The sequence below is a fragment of the Papio anubis genome, chromosome 15, assembly GCF_008728515.1.
Source record: "Papio anubis isolate 15944 chromosome 15, Panubis1.0, whole genome shotgun sequence".
Lineage (NCBI taxonomy): Eukaryota > Metazoa > Chordata > Mammalia > Primates > Cercopithecidae > Papio > Papio anubis.
This window is the reverse complement of record NC_044990.1, coordinates 54,013,540-54,031,922: the sequence shown is the minus strand read 5'-3', so window position 1 is coordinate 54,031,922 and position 18,383 is coordinate 54,013,540. Positions and strand designations below refer to the sequence as shown.

General features: G+C 36.3%; 1 protein-coding gene across 4 annotated transcripts in view; it reads right to left on the bottom strand.

Annotated features, from left to right (window-relative positions):
• Positions 1–18,383, bottom strand: part of LMO7 (LIM domain 7) — a 313,031-nt gene that overhangs the window by 247,916 nt on the left and 46,732 nt on the right. The window contains exons 8-9 of one of the 4 annotated variants that reach the window (XM_003913953.3): positions 9,621–9,679; positions 8,505–8,720 (exon numbers count right to left, since the gene is read on the bottom strand). The exons of the other annotated variants lie outside the window; for them this stretch is intronic. Of the exons in view, the coding sequence (XP_003914002.3) occupies positions 8,637–8,720; positions 9,621–9,679 (143 nt within the window). The 3' untranslated portion in view covers positions 8,505–8,636. Of the gene's footprint in view, positions 1–8,504; positions 8,721–9,620; positions 9,680–18,383 lie in introns of those variants that run through there. 4 annotated transcript variants of the gene reach the window in all.

The following is an 18,383-nucleotide window of genomic DNA, read 5'->3' as shown; positions in this document are numbered from 1 at the left end:
TAAACTAAAGAGCTTCTGCACAGCAAAAGAAACTACCATCAGAGTGAACAGGCAACCTACAGAATGGGAGAAAATTTTTGCAATCTACTCATCTGACAAAGGGCTAATATCCAGAACCTACAAAGAACTCAAACAAATTTACAAGAAAAAAACAAACAACCCCATCAAAAAGTGGGCAAAGGATATGAACAGACATTTCTCAAAAGAAGACATTCATACAGCCAACAGACATATGAAAAAATGCTCATCATCACTGGCCATCAGAGAAATGCAAATCAAAACCACAATGAGATACCATCTCACACCAGTTAGAATGGCGATCATTAAAAAGTCAGGAAACAACAGGTGCTGGAGAGGATGTGGAGAAATAGGAACACTTTTACACTGTTGGTGGGATTGTAAACTAGTTCAACCATTATGGAAAACAGTATGGCGATTCCTCAAGGATCTAGAACTAGATGTACCATATGACCCAGCCATCCCATTACTGGGGATATACCCAAAGGATTATAAATTATGCTGCTATAAAGACACATGCACACGTATGTTTATTGCAGCACTATTCACAATAGCAAAGACTTGGAATCAACCCAAATGTCCATCAGTGACAGATTGGATTAAGAAAATGTGGCACATATACACCATGGAATACTATGCAGCCATAAAAAAGGATGAGTTTGCGTCCTTTGTAGGGACATGGATGCAGCTGGAAACCATCATTCTTAGCAAACTATCACAAGAACAGAAAACCAAACACCGCATGTTCTCACTCATAGGTGGGAACTGAACAATGAGATCACTTGGACTCAGGAAGGGGAACATCACACACCGGGGCCTATCATGGGGAGGGGGGAGGGGGGAGGGATTGCATTGGGAGTTATACCTGATGTAAATGACGAGTTGATGGGTGCAGCAGACCAACATGGCACAAGTATACATATGTAACAAACCTGCACGTTATGCACATGTACCCTACAACTTAAAGTATAATAATAATAAATAAATTTAAAAAAAAAAAAAAAACAGATATATAGACCAATGGAACAGAATAGAGAACCCAGAAACAAATCCGCACATCTTCAGTGAACTCATTTTTGACAAAGGTGCCAAGACCATAATTGAGGAAAGGATAGTATCTTAAATATATGGTGCTGGGAAAACTGGATATCCAAAGCAAAAGAATGAAACTAGACCCCTATCTCTCACCATATAGAAAATTCAAACAAAATGAATTAAAGACTTAAATCTGGTTGGGTGTGGTGGCTCCCATCTGTAATCCCAGCACTCTGGGAGGCCACAGAGGGCAGATCGCTTGAGGCCAGGAGTTCAAGACCAGCCTGGCCAACATGGCAAAAAACCTGTCGCTACTAAACATACAAAAATTAGCCAGGCGTGGTGGTGTGGACCTGTAATCCCAGCTACTCAGGAGGCTGAGGTGGGAGGATCACTTGAACCTGGGAGGTTTCAGTGAGCCAAGACAGCACCATTGCACTACAGCCTGGACGACAGAGCAAGACTCTGTCTCAAAAAACAGAAAAAAAAATTGAGTACCTCACAACCATAGGCAACCAATGCAAAAATGACCAAATGGAATCACATCAAGTTAAAAAGCTTCTGCACAGCAAAGTAACCATCAACAAAGTGAAGAGACAACACACAGAATGGGGAAATATCGCAAACTGGCCATCTGACAAGGGATTAATAACTGGAATATATAAAGAACTCAAACAATAGGAAAAAATCTTTAACAATCGATTTTAAATTGGGCAGAAGATCTAAACAGAGATTTCTCAAAAGAAGACACACAAATGGCAAATATGAAAAGTGTTCAACATCACTGATAGAGAAATGCAGATCAAAACTATGATATTATCTCACCCCAGTTAAAATGGCTTTTATCCAAAAGACAGGCAATAAAAATGAGGATGTAGAGAAAAGGAACCCTCACACACTGTTGGTGGGAAAGTAAATTAGTACAAACACTATGGAGAACAGTTTGGAGATTCATCAAAAAACTAAAAATAGGACTACCCTAAAATTTAGCAATCCCATTGCTAAGTACACGCAAAAGAAAGAAAATCAGTATATTTGAAGAGATTACTGTTCTCCCCTGTTTAGCGCAGCACTATCCATAACAGCCAAGATTTCAAAGCAACCTAAGTGTCCATCAACAGATGAATGGATAAAGGAAACGTGGTACATATACACAAACGAGTGCTATTCAGCCATAAAAAGAATGAGAGCCTGTCATTTGCAACAATATGGATAGAACTGGCAGTCATTCTGTCAAGTGAAACAAGCCAGACACAAAGACAAAATTCATATGTTCCCACTTATTTGTGGGAGCTAAAAAATTAATTAAAAACAATTAAACTTATGGAGATAGAGAATAGAATGGTTGCTACCTGAAGGTGGGAAGGGTAGTGAGGGAGTGGGGATAGTTAATGGACACAAAAAGTTCAAAAGTATGAATAAGTCTAGTATTTGATACCACAACTGTGTGATATAGTCAATCATTTAATTGTGCATTGAAAAATAACTAAAAGAGTATATGTGGACTGTTGTAACACAAAGGATAAATGCTTCAGGTAACAGATACCCCATTTACCCTGATGTGATTATTACAAGTTGGATGCTTGTATCGAAATATCTCATGTACGCCATAAATATATACACCTATTATGTACCCATAAAAACAAAAAGTTAAAGATTTAAAAAAAAAAAAAAAAAAAGTCACTTTCACTTGGCATTTCATGCACCGTTTAAAAAGAAAAAGAAAAAGAAAAAAAAAAAAACAGGAGATGGCTACTAGTCCTTCAAAAACTAAAAGCCTTCACTGGAATACTTGTGACAACTGATGTACATGCTTTAGTCTTCCAAAATGGGGAAAACAAGGTAAAAACTAAAACCATGAATAGTTTGCTTTAAACATTCTTCAAGTTTATATTGCCCGTAAGCCATGTTTTCTAAAGTTCTTAAAATCAGTACTTTTGTGCTTTTATCTTGAATACTTCAATGTACCTGATTATAGTAGCAGAATGTGGTTATAAGAACAAATGTCTCTATCATATTAATATAAAATATATTTAAGGTGTTTGCATTTTGTTTTAAAATGAACTCTTCAGAATACATCTTTTAAGTTATACCCTGACTATGAAATATCATATTTTGGTCTTGATGGTGAAATATATGCACAGAGTAACATTCCCTGTCATACACTGCCTCCACACTGGGATCAAATGTATATTATTTCTGTAGTGGTGGAAGAAGGTTCTGGTTTCAAATACTTAGTATTCAGGGAGAATAAAGAAAATACCCCTCTTGAAAAGTACTTTCTTGGCTTAGTCACACAGGAAAATTCAGATGCAGGTTTTTTTTGTCATCTTCTCCCACAGGTGAACTCTCAGTAAGCAATGCAACTTTTCATCAGACAGGTTTTACTACATTTTTAAAGAACAGTCTAATTTACAAACTTTGCATGTGCTTCAAGTTTTTCATGTTTAACATACAAATAAAACCTCAAGCAATTTGTTTTCATCTTGTAGTCATAAAACATGTGCAGGACACAGAGATCCTTTAGCTCTTAAAGGACACACTATTAAACACAACTTATTTATTTGAATATCAACTATGTTTACATATTGATGAAGATTACAGTTCTGAACCAAATAATTGTGCCATTCATATCACTTAGCTGATTCTTATTTTAAATAATTCAAGTTATACTCATATCTACCTTGTAGATAAGAGCTACATTATATATTTCTAAGCAATTTTAAATTAATTTTGCAAAGTAGTTTTCAGTATAGGTCATATACATTTAGTGTCCCTAAACCAGGGCTTTCCTTATCAATTAGACAATAAGGAATTGCTCATAATATCCAGCTTTTGTCTTTATAACCTCCTATATAATATCTAGCTGTAGCCTGTGGAAAAAATGTCATACTGAGGACCCTCATCTATCAAGCTGGTAGAAGCAACAGATAGCTTCAGAACCACTATCCTAAACAAAGAAGTCAAGAGAAAGATCTAGAGTAACTTTTACTCAGAAGGAAAACAAGTGAGAATACGCATGAAACTGAGGCATGTTAGGTTGGTCAGATCAACTGGCACCAGTGACACAAGAAAATTAATGCCCTTCACTGGAAGGGCATTACAATGCAATAGTTTATGTACTTTAAGGAGGCAAAATGTTGAAAATCAACAGAAGCAAAGGAAATGACAAAACATTTGCTATCTGAAGAGTATATTCCACACTTGGTTTTTAGTAGCAATGTTGCTGAGAACACAAGGAAGCTCATTTTAAGATCTTACCAGGGAATCAGGTGACATTAACTATTAAACTTTATGTATGTGTATATAAATCCCTCTAAATTAGTTCTAAAAACCTGATATAATGATTACAGTTTTTTGTTTTTGTTTTTTGTTTTTTGTTTTGAGACGGAGTCTTGCTCTGTCGCATGGGCTGGAGTGCAGTGGCCAGATCTCAGCTCACTGCAAGCTCTGCCTCCCGGGTTTACGCCATTCTCCTGCCTCAGCCTCCCGTGTAGCTGGGACTACAGGCGCCTGCCACCTCGCCCAGCTAGTTTTTTGTATGTTTTAGTAGAGACGGGGTTTCACCGTGTTAGCCAGGATGGTCTCGATCTCCTGAACTCGTGATCCGCCCGTCTCGGCCTCCCAAAGTGCTGGGATTACAGGCTTGAGCCACCGCACCTGGCCTCTGTTTTTGTTTTTTGAGACAGGGTCTCACTGTCACTGGGGCTGCAGTGCAGCAGTGTGATCTTGGCTCACTGCAGCCTCCACCTCCCAGGCTCAAGCAATCCTTCCACCTCAACCCCCCGAGTAGCTGGGACCAAAGGTGCACACCACCACATTCAGCTAATTTTTGTATTTTTAGTAGAGATAAGGTCTTGCCATGTTGCCCAGACTGGTCTTGAACTCCTGGGCTCAAGCAATCCGCCCACCTCTGCCTCCCAAAGTGCTGGGACTACAGGCGTGCTGGGACTACAGGCATGAGTCACCATGCCCAGCTGATTACACACTTTTCAAAGTGGTTTTACTTAACTTCAGTCATGGATTTAAATAAGACAAAAGGATTTAAACCAAGGTTATTTGCCTTTTCAAGGTATACATATGTGTGAATGTGTGTACATATATATACATGCACACATACATATACATGTAGATACATGTATATGAGTATACACATATACCTACATAAGATTTACCTAAAAGAAATAAATTTCTATGAATAGGAAAGTTTTTAAAAAGTGATGGAAATATGCCTCTTTGCAATTCTTAACAGCACTATTAGAGGAATCATAAGCCTAGAAATGCTTCTTTTGAAAGATACAGTAGTAGACAAACATTAATGTCTAAAAATACCTTTTAAGCTCTACTATTTTCATTAAATAAGCAGTTTGTATGTTATACACAGCCCAGTGATAAAGCTTACCAAATAAGGCTTGCACACAAATCAAAGATGGAATAAAATAAATTTAAATCAGATTCATTCAAATATGTTTTATAAGGAATCAAAGATAGTTTTCATTTAAGATAGCTTAAACTTCGGCTTGCCATAGAATGCAGGTAACTTCTGCTTTACTCACAAATGAACATTGAAAATATTCAGGTTAAGTATTTGGGGGCTCATAAAAGCTCGTCTGTTTCAATAATTTAAAGCAAACCATTATACCCAGTGAAAGATGATGTTCCCAAAAGTCCACCAAGCAAAAATATTTCGTTCTAGTTCTCATTTTAGTTCTATTTTCCCTGCGATCATGGTCATTAACAGCAGTATACAGAAAATAACCCACAACTTATCAACCTTAGTATCTCCATGACTTTTCACACAAAGTAAACTATTAATATTTTCTACAAGTGCCAAGTTTTACGAAAGTAACTAAACAAAAGTATTGTAGGGAATAGAGTCGAGAATTAAAGTTTACACATAAGCTTAAGAGAGCAGTAAGAAAAGTTTTCAAGCTGTCTGTTCCACAAGGGACTACCACCTTAAACTGTATGCCAAAGAATGCTAGCTCTAAGTGCCGCTCCCTAAAATGATAGAAAATGTTGTTCATAATACATGGAATATTTTTTGAAAGAACTGAGGCATTCTATAATTGCCCCCCTCCAAATATACCTGTAACTTTCAAAAAAGATTGTTCAACCCAGTATTTTCAAGATACTTGACTTCATAATCTTTCTTACCCATTAAGAGTTCTGCAAAGTTAGTGTTCCTCATGCATACTTTGAGAAACTATGTAAATTCTAGGTAACGTGTCATTGATTTAGGATCTATTAAGAAATCATATAATTGAGAGAAATCCAGCAAGGCAACAGGCAGAAAACTGCTTAGGAATGTTTAAAATATTTAAGATAACACACAAAAGATAACATAACAAGAATAGAATACATGGGTCATTATTATTGGTATGGTAAGCATCATCTGCATAGACAGTCTATCAAATTGTTTCAGATTATTTTTTCATCCCTATTGCCAACATTTCAACCATGCCCTTTTCACCATAGAATAATGGTAAGCTTAATTATCTTCCAAAGTTATTTTCCTCGTTATAGTCTATTTTTTCTAATATAGTGTTTCCCAAACTTAATTTATTGCTTATGAATAAGAAGGGATCTTGTTAAAAATGCTTAACTAATCTAATCTAGTGCTTCCCAGACTTAATGTATTGCTTATGAATAAGCAGGGATTTTGTTAAAAGGTTTTGGGGGTGGGGTCTGAAATTTCCCCTTTCTAAGAAGCTCCCAGGTAGTACTGATGCAACCACACTTGAGTAACAAAGACCTAGTTCATTCTGAAAGCCACGCCTTACTACTCTTAGCTCAGTGAATTGTGTGTAAACACCTATATTCAATTACTGGTCAAAAACTGCATTCTGGACCAATCTGGTTTTTCTCTTAACTACTATACTCATTTCAACCCAACCCTGGTTTTTTCTTTTAAAGATAAAACATATGTGAAGTACAGATTTTAAATGTACAATTCAGAGTTACGATAAATGCATATGCCAAGTAACCACTACTACCTCCCCCTACTTTAGGTAAAATGCATATACAGCAAAGTACAGATTTTTTTATCTACAATTCAATGAGTTTTCATAAATGTATATACCCGAGTAATAGCTACTCCTCTCCCAAAAACATATTGAACACTGTCATCACACCAACTGTGTTTTGGCCCAACTCTATAAATGCACTTTCACTTTTCCACTGCCTTTCCACCTATCCTTAAAGACTCAACTGAAGCCCTTCCTTCTTCAAAGCACAACCAAAATTCACTCATGTACCACCATCTAAATTTATTTACTATTTCTGAGACAGGGTCTCCCTCCATCACCCAGTCTAGTGTGCAGTGGTACAATCATGGCTCACTGCAGCCTCGAACTCCCGGGCTCAAGCAATCCTTCCTGCCTCAACCTCTTGAGTAGCTAGGACTATTGACACATGCCACCGTGTCCGGCTAATTTTTTCCTTTTTTTTTTTTTGTAGAGATGGGATCTCACTTTGTTACCCAGGTTGGTCTCGTATCCCTGGCTGCATGCCTCAACATGTTGGGATTACAGGCGTGAGCCACTGCACCTGGCCTCTATCTAATCTAGCACTTTTAAGGCCCAGCCATCATCATCCCACTGAACAACTACAGTGGGCACCTCACCAGTGTTTCTACCTCTATTCTTGCTTCCTTCCTCAATATATTACCCATAGAGTTGTCAGAGTGACCTTTTAAAATTATAAATCAAAGCAGGTCCCTGTCCTGCTTAAAACTCTCCAATGGCTTACCATCACATTTGCAATGAATCCAAATGCCTTTTCCTGTATCAAAAAGCCCCTGCTTTTCTGACCTCATCTCTTGCTACTTTCCCTATTACTTTCTATGCTCTGGCCTCTTGAACCTCCTTCCTGGTCCTACAATACAGCAAGATGTTCCTACTTTAAGGGACTCCACATTAATTACTTCTTCTGTTCTTCCCCACCACTTTTATGACAGGCTACTTTTAGTCATTCAGATCTCAACTTCAAAGTCACCTCCTCACAGAAGCCTCCCTGACAACAAAATCTAAAGCAGCTGCTCAGTCACTCCCTAACACAAATCCTACTTTAATTCTCCACACAGCATCTATCATTGGTATTTATCTTGATGTGTTTGTTATTTATCTCTTCTCACAATAACATAAGCTCCATGACTACTACATTTATCAACAGCGTTCAATGCTTTAACTTCTGAACCCAGAACGGCATCCATCTCATTACAAGTAGACGCTTAACAGATGTTTTCTAAATAAACACGTTAACATAGATAATATATATTCATGTTATGCAAATGGAAATTGTGCCTAGTATCCCAATACAAAATTTCCTGTAAAATATAAAGAGAATAAGAAAGCTATTGCTAGTTTTCAAACCCGATAAATCCTTCACAAGAAAAAGAGGAGGAAAGCAATGCGCCTTTAACTTGGAGTAAAAATAACATAAAACACAGGTTAAGGCAAAGTTTAACTCACATAAAGTTTAATTATCAAGTTAAGGAAAATATCAAAATGTTTGAGTTAGTGTATGACAGAGAAAATTTAGTTGCAAATCACACAGTATTTGGTGTTTCCATTATTGACAAGCTATGCTGCAGAAAGAGCAATCGCATTAAATCTTAGTTCATCAGGGTCACGCTCCATAAACTTCTTGCAAACTTCTATGGCATCCTATGGAGGGAAAAAAAAGTATGATTTTTCAATGTATAAGTGTTTTACTTATAAATGATAAACATTTATATTTTTCTAATTCATACTAATTTTATACTGCAAACTTCCTTTTCCAAATGAGAAATAAAGAACACCAGAAGAGTGAACAGCTGGGTGTCCTAATTTGCCTCATACAGAAGTATAAGATATAGTAAGTGTTCTCTTTTTTTTTTTTGAGACAGAGTCTTGCTCTGTCACCCAGGCTGGAGTGCAGTGGTGCAATCTCGGCTCACTGCAACCTCTGCCTCCCGGGTTCAAGCAATTCTCTTGTCTCAGCCTCCCTAGTAGTTGGGACTACAGTCGCACACCACCATGCCCAGCTAATTTCTGTGTTTGTAGTAGAGACGGGGTTTCACCATATTGGTCAGACTGGTATCGAACTCCTGACTTCAGGTGATCCACCCGCCTCGGCCTCCCAAAGTGCTGGAATTACAGCTGTGAGCCACTGCGCCTGGCCATAAGTGTTCTTAAAATGCTATTAAGAAACTTTTCACCTAAAAATCACATTTCATTGATTCTAAGCCACACAATTTATTCATATTTTAAAATCTCTAAAATCAGGATCAAGATACAATTAATGGTATCCTGGATTTGATGAAATCTGGGATATAATAAGTAAGTCTTTCAATACTATTCTTGCCTTTTCAAATTTTACATTTGTTCATAGAGCTCTGAAAACCTCTTCATTTGTTGCAGATTTTTAACACTAATATAAATTTTCTTTTTGGATTTTCTAGAGAGAACAAGGATAAAGAAGTATCCAAATACAAAGAAAATGTTATACAAGTGACCTTTAGAGATGTTTTAAAGATGACAAAATATTAATAGCACTTAAGATGGGCCAACAAGTTTTACTGTTACCTCTAATAAAGTTTCATCACTAGTTTCACCATGGTTAATTGGAAATGGTTTCCGCCCATCTGTGGAAAACAGACAAACAATTGAATGCTTAGCTGTTTTTACAGGATAATGTACTTTCAACTTCCATTTTCCTCTTCCCTCAGTGAGGCAAGAAAAGTTAAAAGTCATTTTAAATAATATATCCTAAAATAAATGTTTTAATGTGCTACCATGAATATTTTTTATTAAAGGTTATTAGTTAGAACTTTGCTTCCATATTTGAAAGCCTAAATTATCTTCATGAACAGAATTTATTACAATGCCGGCTTTCATTTCCTGAAATTAATATGCAAAATTATTAAGTCAGTTTTTAAAAAATTATCACCCCAGCTTTTATCCTTAGAAATTTTAGAAACTTCTTTTTTCACTTTAAATAGGAAGATCTCAAGTAAGATAAACATGTTTAAAACAATGAAAGGGAGCCACATTGTCATGGTTTATACAATACTACTACTAATTGTGTACTACCAATGCAGTAATATAGAGGAATAACCCAAATAACCCAGGGTTATTTTACTGACCACCAAAATAACCAAATTCACAATCAACTTAAATAAACTAGTACTTTTTGAATATTATTTTTTAAAAAGTCCAGAATTATTTAAACTCATGCTACCCCAAAGTTAACTAACAGTTATATAGCCAAATCCATAATCTCAGATGTCTTGTAAATGGCTCTTCATTAAGTTCAATCCATAAAACACAGCCCCTTCTACAATTCCATGGTTTCTAACCATAATAAAAATTTCTGAATATACATATAGTAATAGACTTGGTTGTTAGATACTTTTCAAAAAATGAATGAAAATTAACACATAAATAATCTCCATATAAAGTAATATTAATTTCTATAAATTATATCATCAGAATTTGTGATTCCTATTTTTGGACTAACATTGAGATAAATATTCAAAATCCTAAAGAAACTTATCCCTAAATTACAATGCCTGGGATGTTATTCCTAAAGTTTCTAAGAACATTTAGGAAACATTTTCCTGTAACTATATTACACATGAACACTTAATTATCCATATTTCTATGAACTTATACTATCTTTCTAAGTTGTAATGTATATTTCTCAAAAATATTTCATAAAATGTCTTCTTAAAATATTTTGTGGCAAATGCTTATTCTGCAATAGACTATTCTATATTTACATGACTATCATATTCATTATGTGCCACCTCATTTTATATTATTTTTTAATGTTTGCATAAAAGCAAAAGTATAAGTAAACAATGTAAGCTGTTCCCTCCCTAACCAAATTATAAATTAATATATATTTTTTCCTTTTGTATTTTTTTTCTTCTTTTTAATTTAGAGACAGGGTCTCACTTATATTCCCCAGGCTGAACTTGACCTCCTAGGTTCAAGCAATCCTCCTGCCTCAGCTTCCCAAGTAGCTGGGACTGCAGGCACACGCAATAGCACCTGGCTTAATATATGTATTTTCCTGGTTTCCATCATTTTTGTGTGTGTGTCATTCATGAGACTAAAGAGCTAATAAACTTAATTATGGCTGGGTGTGGTGGCTCACGCTTGTAATTCAAGAAGATTGCTTGAGGCTAGAAGTTCAACACCAGCCTGGGCAATACAGTGAGACCCCACCCTTACAAAAAATTAATAAATTAGCCAGGTATAGTGGCACAAGTCTGTAGTCCCAGCTATTTGGGAGGCTGAGGCAGGAGGATCACTTGAGCCCAGGAGTTTGAGGATGCGGCGAGCTATGATCATGCCACTGCACTCCAGCCTGGGTGACAAAGTGAGACTCTGTCTCTAAAAAAATAAAACAATAACATAAAATAAAAACAAAAAATGGCAGTGAGCAATTTTCCTTCGAATGCAGCTGTTTAAAGTAACATATAATTAATTTCAATTATTATAGACTAAGATTATTAAACAATTGATTCTGAAATGTCGAAACTGTACAGTCTATTTTTATAATAGCAGTGTAGAACAAAGATTAATTATGATTTTTAGTGTTATTCTATCCATGGGCCAAATCCAGCCCTCAGTATATTTTTAATGCCTCCTTTAAGCTAAGACTGGTTTTTATGTAGCCCACAAAACCTAAAATATTTACTACTTGGTCCTTTACAGAAAAATTTTGCCACAACAATAAAATGTAAAATTTGCTGTTGTTCCAAACACCGCTACCACAAAACTGTCACTTGCCAACAACTTTGGATGTAATTTCAGTAAATGCATACTGTGCAGAAGAATCCATGAAGCTCAGAGACTGTCACACTTACAGGCCCCTTCTAAAAGAGGCAGGAAAAAGCTGCACCTTGTACATGGGTCATGTAACCTAAAAACCCCAGTCCAAATGGGCTATGCCACTTCCAGGCTGGACAGGGAAGATAATAGTGGCCTGACGTTTTGGTTGTAACTAACCAATTCATTCAGAACTTGTTTTTTGCAGAGTTTGATCACAAGCCCTCAGAGAAAGGTGACAACAGAGTTGTACAGGAGACAAGCGACAAACACCATGATATGCTTTTTGGTGCAGATAACCAAGTATCAGCTACTGTCAAATACCCAAGGACAGCCAACGACATGAATGATGGAGCTTAAAAAACAGAGACTATACAGAAATAAAAACTTTTTTTTTTTTTTTTTTTTTTGAGACAGAGTCTCACTCTGTCGCCCAGGCTGGAGTGCAGTCGCGCGATCTCGGCTCACTGCAAGCTCTGCCTCCCAGGTTCACGCCATTCTCCTGCCTCAGCCTCCTGAGTAGCTTGGACTACAGGTGCCCACCACCATGCTCGGCTAATTTTTTGTATTTTTAGTAGAGATGGGGTTTCACCGTGTTAGCTAGAATGGTTTCGATCTCCTGACCTCGTGATCCACCCGCCTCGGCCTCCCAAAATGCTGGGATTACAGGCGTGAGCCACCACGCCCGGCCACAGAAATAAAAACTTGTAAAAATGTACAGGCTTAAAAAACAGAGACTATACAGAAATAAAAACTTTTAAAAAATGTACAGGCATGCCTGAGAGATATTGTGGGTTAGCTTCCAGAATACCACAATAAAGCAAATATCACAATAAACTGAGTCACACAAATTTTTTTGTTTCCTAGTGCATATAAAAATTATGTTTATATTACTCTGTAGTCTATTAGGTGTACGTTAGCATTATATCTAAGAAAACAATGTACATACCTTAATTTAAAAAAACACTTTATTCCTAAAAATGCTAATGATCATCTCAGCCTTCAGCAAGTTGCCATATTTTTGCTGATGGAGGGGCTTGCTTTGATGTTGATATCTCCTGACTGATCAGGACGGTGGTTGCTGAAGGTTGGGGTGGTTGTGAAAATTTCCTAAAATAAGACAATAACGAAGTTTGCCACATTTGACTCTTTCTTTTAGGAAAGATTTCTTTGTAGCATATGATGCTGTTTGACAGCATTTTACCCACAGGAGAACTTCTTCCAAAAATGTTGTCAATCCTCTCAAATTCTGCTGCTGCTTTACCAACTAAATTTGTGTAATATTCCAAATCCTCTGTGGTTTGTGGTCATTTTAACACTGTTCATGACTTCTTTATTAGGAGTAGATTCTATCTCAAGAAATCAGTTTATTTGCTCATCTATAAGAAGCAACTTCTTACTTGTTCAAGTTTTATCATGAGATTGCAGCAGTTCAGTCACATCTTCAGGCTCCCCTTCTAATTCTAGTTTTCTTGCTATTTTCATGATATCTGCAGTTACTTCCTCCAATGAAGTCTTAAACCCCCAAAGTCATCCATGAGGATTGGAACCAGCTTCTTCCAAACTCCCGCTAATGTTGATATTTTGAGCTCTTCCCACAAATCATGAATGTTCTTAATGGCATCTAGAATGGTGAATCCTTTCCAGGAAGTTTTCAACTTAATATTCTCAGATCCATCAAAGGAACAACTATGGCAGCTATAGTGTCGCAAATTGTATTTCTTAAATAACAAGAAATGAAAGTCTAAATGATTCCTTGATCCATGGCTGCAGAATGGATGCTGTGTTAGCAGAAATGAAAATATTAATCTCCTTGTACATATATCTATATCAGACTTCTTGGATTTCCAGGTGCATTGTCAATTAGCAGTAATATTTTCAAAGGAATCTTTTTCTGAGCAGTACGTCTCCACAGAGGGCTTAAGATATTCAGCAAACCATGCTATAAATAGATATACTATCATCCAGGCTCCATTGTTCCATTTATAGAGCACAGGCAGAGAAGATTTAGTATCATTCTTAAGGACCCTAAAATCTTCTGAATATCAAATGAGCATTGGTTTCAACTGAAAGTCACCATCTGCATTAACAAGAGAATCAGACTGTGCTTTGAAGTTTTGAAGGCTGACATTGATATCTCCTCCCTAGCTATGGAAGTCCTAGATGGCATCTTCTTCCCAAGAGAAGGTTCGTCATCTACATGGAAAATCTGTTGTTTATGTAGCCACCTTCATGGAAGAGCTGAGCTTGATCTTCCGGATAACTTGCATCTTCTCCATCAGCACGTGCTGCTTCACCATGCACTTTTATGTTATGGAGATTACTTCTTTCCTTAAACCTCATGAACCAACTGCTAGCTTCAGACTTTTCTTCTGTAGCTTCCTCAACTCTCTCAGCCTTAACAGAACTGAAAAGAGGTAGGGCCTTGCTCTGGATTACGCTTAAGAAAATGTTGTAGCTAGTTTGATCTTCTATCCAGACCACTCAAACTTTCTCCATATGAGCAATAATGCTGTTTTGCTTTCTTGTCATTCATGTGTTCACTGGAGCAGCACTTTTAATTTCCTTCAAGAACTTTTCCTTTGCATTCACAACTTGGCTTATTGTTTCGCACAAGAGGCCTAGCTATCAGACTATCCTGGCTTTCAACATGCCTTCCTCACTAAGCTTAATCATTTCTAGTTTTTGCCTTAAAGTGAGAGACGTGTGACTTCAATGCTTAGATGCCTTTTTAGGGTTATTATCTGGCCTCATTTCAATATTATTGTGTCTCAGGGAATAGAGAGGTCCAAAGAGAGAGAAAAAGATGGGGAAATGGCCAGTTAATCGAGCAGTCAGAACACATACATGAAATCGATTAAGTTTGCCATCGTATATGGATATAGTTTGTGGCATCCCAAAACAATTACAGTAGTAATATCAAAGATCACTGATCACAGATACCATAACAGATATAATAATAACACGTTTGAAATGCTGGAAGAATTACCAAAGTGTGACACAGAAACACAAAGTGAGCACATGCTGTTGGAAAAAATGGTGCCAATAAGCTTGCTCAAAAAAAGATTACCATAAACCTTCAATTGGTTAAAAAAAAATAAAATATATGAAAAGTACAGTTAAATGAGGTATTCCTGTATTATTACTATCCTTAAAATGAGGAAATTCTACATACATAAAAGAAGAACAGAATGCCATATTTTCGAATGCTATGAAAACTCAGAGAACAGAAGAACTCTTAACAATTAAAACTATGGGCTGTGTGCAGTGGCTCATGCCTGTAATCCCAGCACTTTGGAAGGCTAAAGCAGGAGGATCACTTGAGCCCAGGAGTTCAAGACCAGCCTGGGCAACACAGCAAGACCCCAATTTCCAAAAAATATAATTAGTCAGGCATGGTGGCACAGGCCTATAGTCCCAGCTACTCAGGAGGCTGTGGCAAGGGGATTGCTTGAGCCCAGGATATCAAGGCTGCAGTTTGAAGGGGTTCCTTTCAAAGGCCAAGTCTGCAGTAATTTGCGCATAAAAATACATGGTATCATGGATTATAATCATTTAAGTAAGAGAGGAATCCATGAGTCCATTCTGATTATAAATGAATAAATGAGAGGAAAAGGAAAGATTCTAATGTTGGAGGAATTTTTTTTAATTGCCATTTGGCAATAGTCATAATGATAATCCAGTCAAGAATAATCAATGGATGCAAAATCTGGGGGATAAAAGCTTGATGAACAATTGCATGACACACTTATTAACCTTATTGTGAAGAAACTACCTAAAAGTGACTAAACATCACCAGTAATGGGGCAAATTGACATTATGTGCCTCTTGATATGATGCACTGAGAAGAACGTAGCATTATTTCTGTAGTATTCCTGCCAAAAATGCGTAAATCATGAGGATAAATCAGATGGCCTAAATTGGAGGATAAACTCGAAGTAACTGCCCTATACTCTTAAAATAAATGTTACAGCCATGAAAGACAAGAAAGCAGTCTGAGGAACTGTTTCAGATTAAAGGAGACAAAGAAACATGATGAATTCAACACATAATCCTGGATTGGCTCCTGAATAGAGGACATTATTGTGATAATCAGGAAAATTGTAATGGTGTCTGTGGATTAGGTAATACTGGATCAATGTTATAATTTCCTGATTTTGATATTCATACTATAGTTATGTAGGAGAGTATCCACTTGAGAAAATACAGAAGTTTTCAAGATAATGGGGCATCATGTCTTCAACTTATTTTCAAACAGTTCAGAAATATGAATTGAATCTGGATAATCTGCGGGAGGATGTATGGGAGCTCTGTATACTATTTCTGTAACTTCTATGAACATTTTAAATTATTTCAAAATAAAATTTCTAAAACTGCTTCAAAGTATTCCTGTTACTTCAGGTAGACAATAATGTATTATTAAAACGGTGTTTTAATCTTTGTTGAATAAGTTCCAAATCCACCTCTAAATCCAAATGCTCTACTCTATATCCATAAGGAGTTGTTATATCTATTTTAAAATATGTACTTCTTCCCCTTTACATATGAAAGAAACTATAAGGGGCCCCAAGGAAAAGGAAGGGGTCATAACAAAAGAGAAATAAACAGTCCTTTTCATTGGTTAACCTTACAATTTATTAGAGTAGGGAATTAATACATTAAAGACTACCACCATTCTCTATTAAATATAGATATCCTATGGAAATTAACTTGCACCATCTCTACAATCATATAGCCTTATTTTTAAAAGTAAAGTTACAGTCATCTCTTCGTATCTGTGGGGCACTGGTTCCAGGACTCTGGCCCCATCTCATACCAAAATTTTGAGATGTTCAAGTCCCTTGACATACTCTGCCTAAATGGTATAGTATTTTCACATAACCTACGCAATTCCAAATACTTTAAATCATCTCTAGATTATTTATCATACCTAATATAATACAAATGCTATGTAAATAGTTATTATATTGTTTCAAACTTTGTTTTTTATTGTTGTATTGGTATTTAATTTTCTAATAATTTCAATCCACCGTTGGTTCAATCTACCAACGCAAGAACCCACAGAAAGCCAATTGTACTTTGAAATGACTTCTTTCTTAAAAGTTATATAAGGTCTTCTTTTCTTTTTTTTTTTTTTTTTTAAGAGATGAAGTCTTGCCATGTCACCAGAAGTATAGAAGTGTAGTGGCTGTTCACAGGTGCAATCATAGCACACTATAGCCTCAAACTCTTATGACTTCTTCTTATTCTTTTCCATAAGACCTTCTCGAGTTTTAAAAAAGCCAAATTAACAACAAAAAAGAGAAGTTCTTTTCAGTAATTCTAGATACTGTGAGTTTGGGTTCTATTACCTCTCATTTGCTGTCTATATATTACCTTGTCACATTAATTTTAAGTTACATAAAGGTAGAAGAGTTTTGAAAGGACACAGATTGTGACTGTAAATGTGATCCATCAAATTTAGGTGGATTTTGTGTTTGGAATATTAGCAACAGATCGCATACTTTATTAAAAAGAAATGGCCCAAGCAATCCTGCCTCAGCTTCCCACTACAGGAAGTGGGACTACAGGAACATACCACTGTGCCCAGTGCTAATCTCTTAATCACTGTTTTCTACCCACTAACTCAATACTCCTCTTGCTCAATATTCCTTTTGAATTTATTAGCTCCGCATCAGAGTTACTGCCAGTGTCCTTTGCAACCAATCAGCAACTGCCCATCTTTGCACTCTACCTATTATTACTCTGACATCACAAAGATCATGGCTATTCTTTACCAGTCTGAAATTATTTAAACTCATTTTAAAAATCTAATTTCCAATAGGCTTCTGATTTTCCATCAGGTAATTCTTCTTGACAAAGAATATCTAAACCAAACAAGACCTCAGTAGTTCTGCCTTTCTTTTATGAAGTTCTTACTTCAAACCAATTTTAAAATCCTTTTGTGATGATCTTGGCATGCTCCAAAAGAGATCATTCTTCATATGTAGCTTACCCTTGATATATGTCCTTCCTTCTAACTGCCCTTTTAGCCTCTGAGCCAAGAGAGCTATCTAACCAGTAAAATCCAGTTTTGTTTTTTTATTTTTAAGACAACTCTTTCCTTCTCATTGAGATCATTAGAAAGGTTTTCTTTTGGTTTAAATATATTTTAGATGTTATTGTTTCCTCTATACATGTCTCTCATTCAGAAAGTCACAATCACATTTATAGTTTCTGGTTATGAATCATACATATCTTTGCTCTGGCCAAATCTACTTTCTTGAAGTCAACAGAATGTGTCTGCTAAGTCCCAGTACTCTCTTTACCTCCTCTTCCACTAGTTATTAATTACTACTCACAATTCAGAGTAGAAAATCTGCTTCCGGCAACCACCCAGACATCTGAAGTCCCCAGTCACCATTATACTTTATCTCTGCAGATTTTATAGACTGAATTAGCAAGGCACATCTTCCAAGCTGTCCTGCAGGTCCATTATATACTACCAAAACAATGACTTCTTTTCATTTA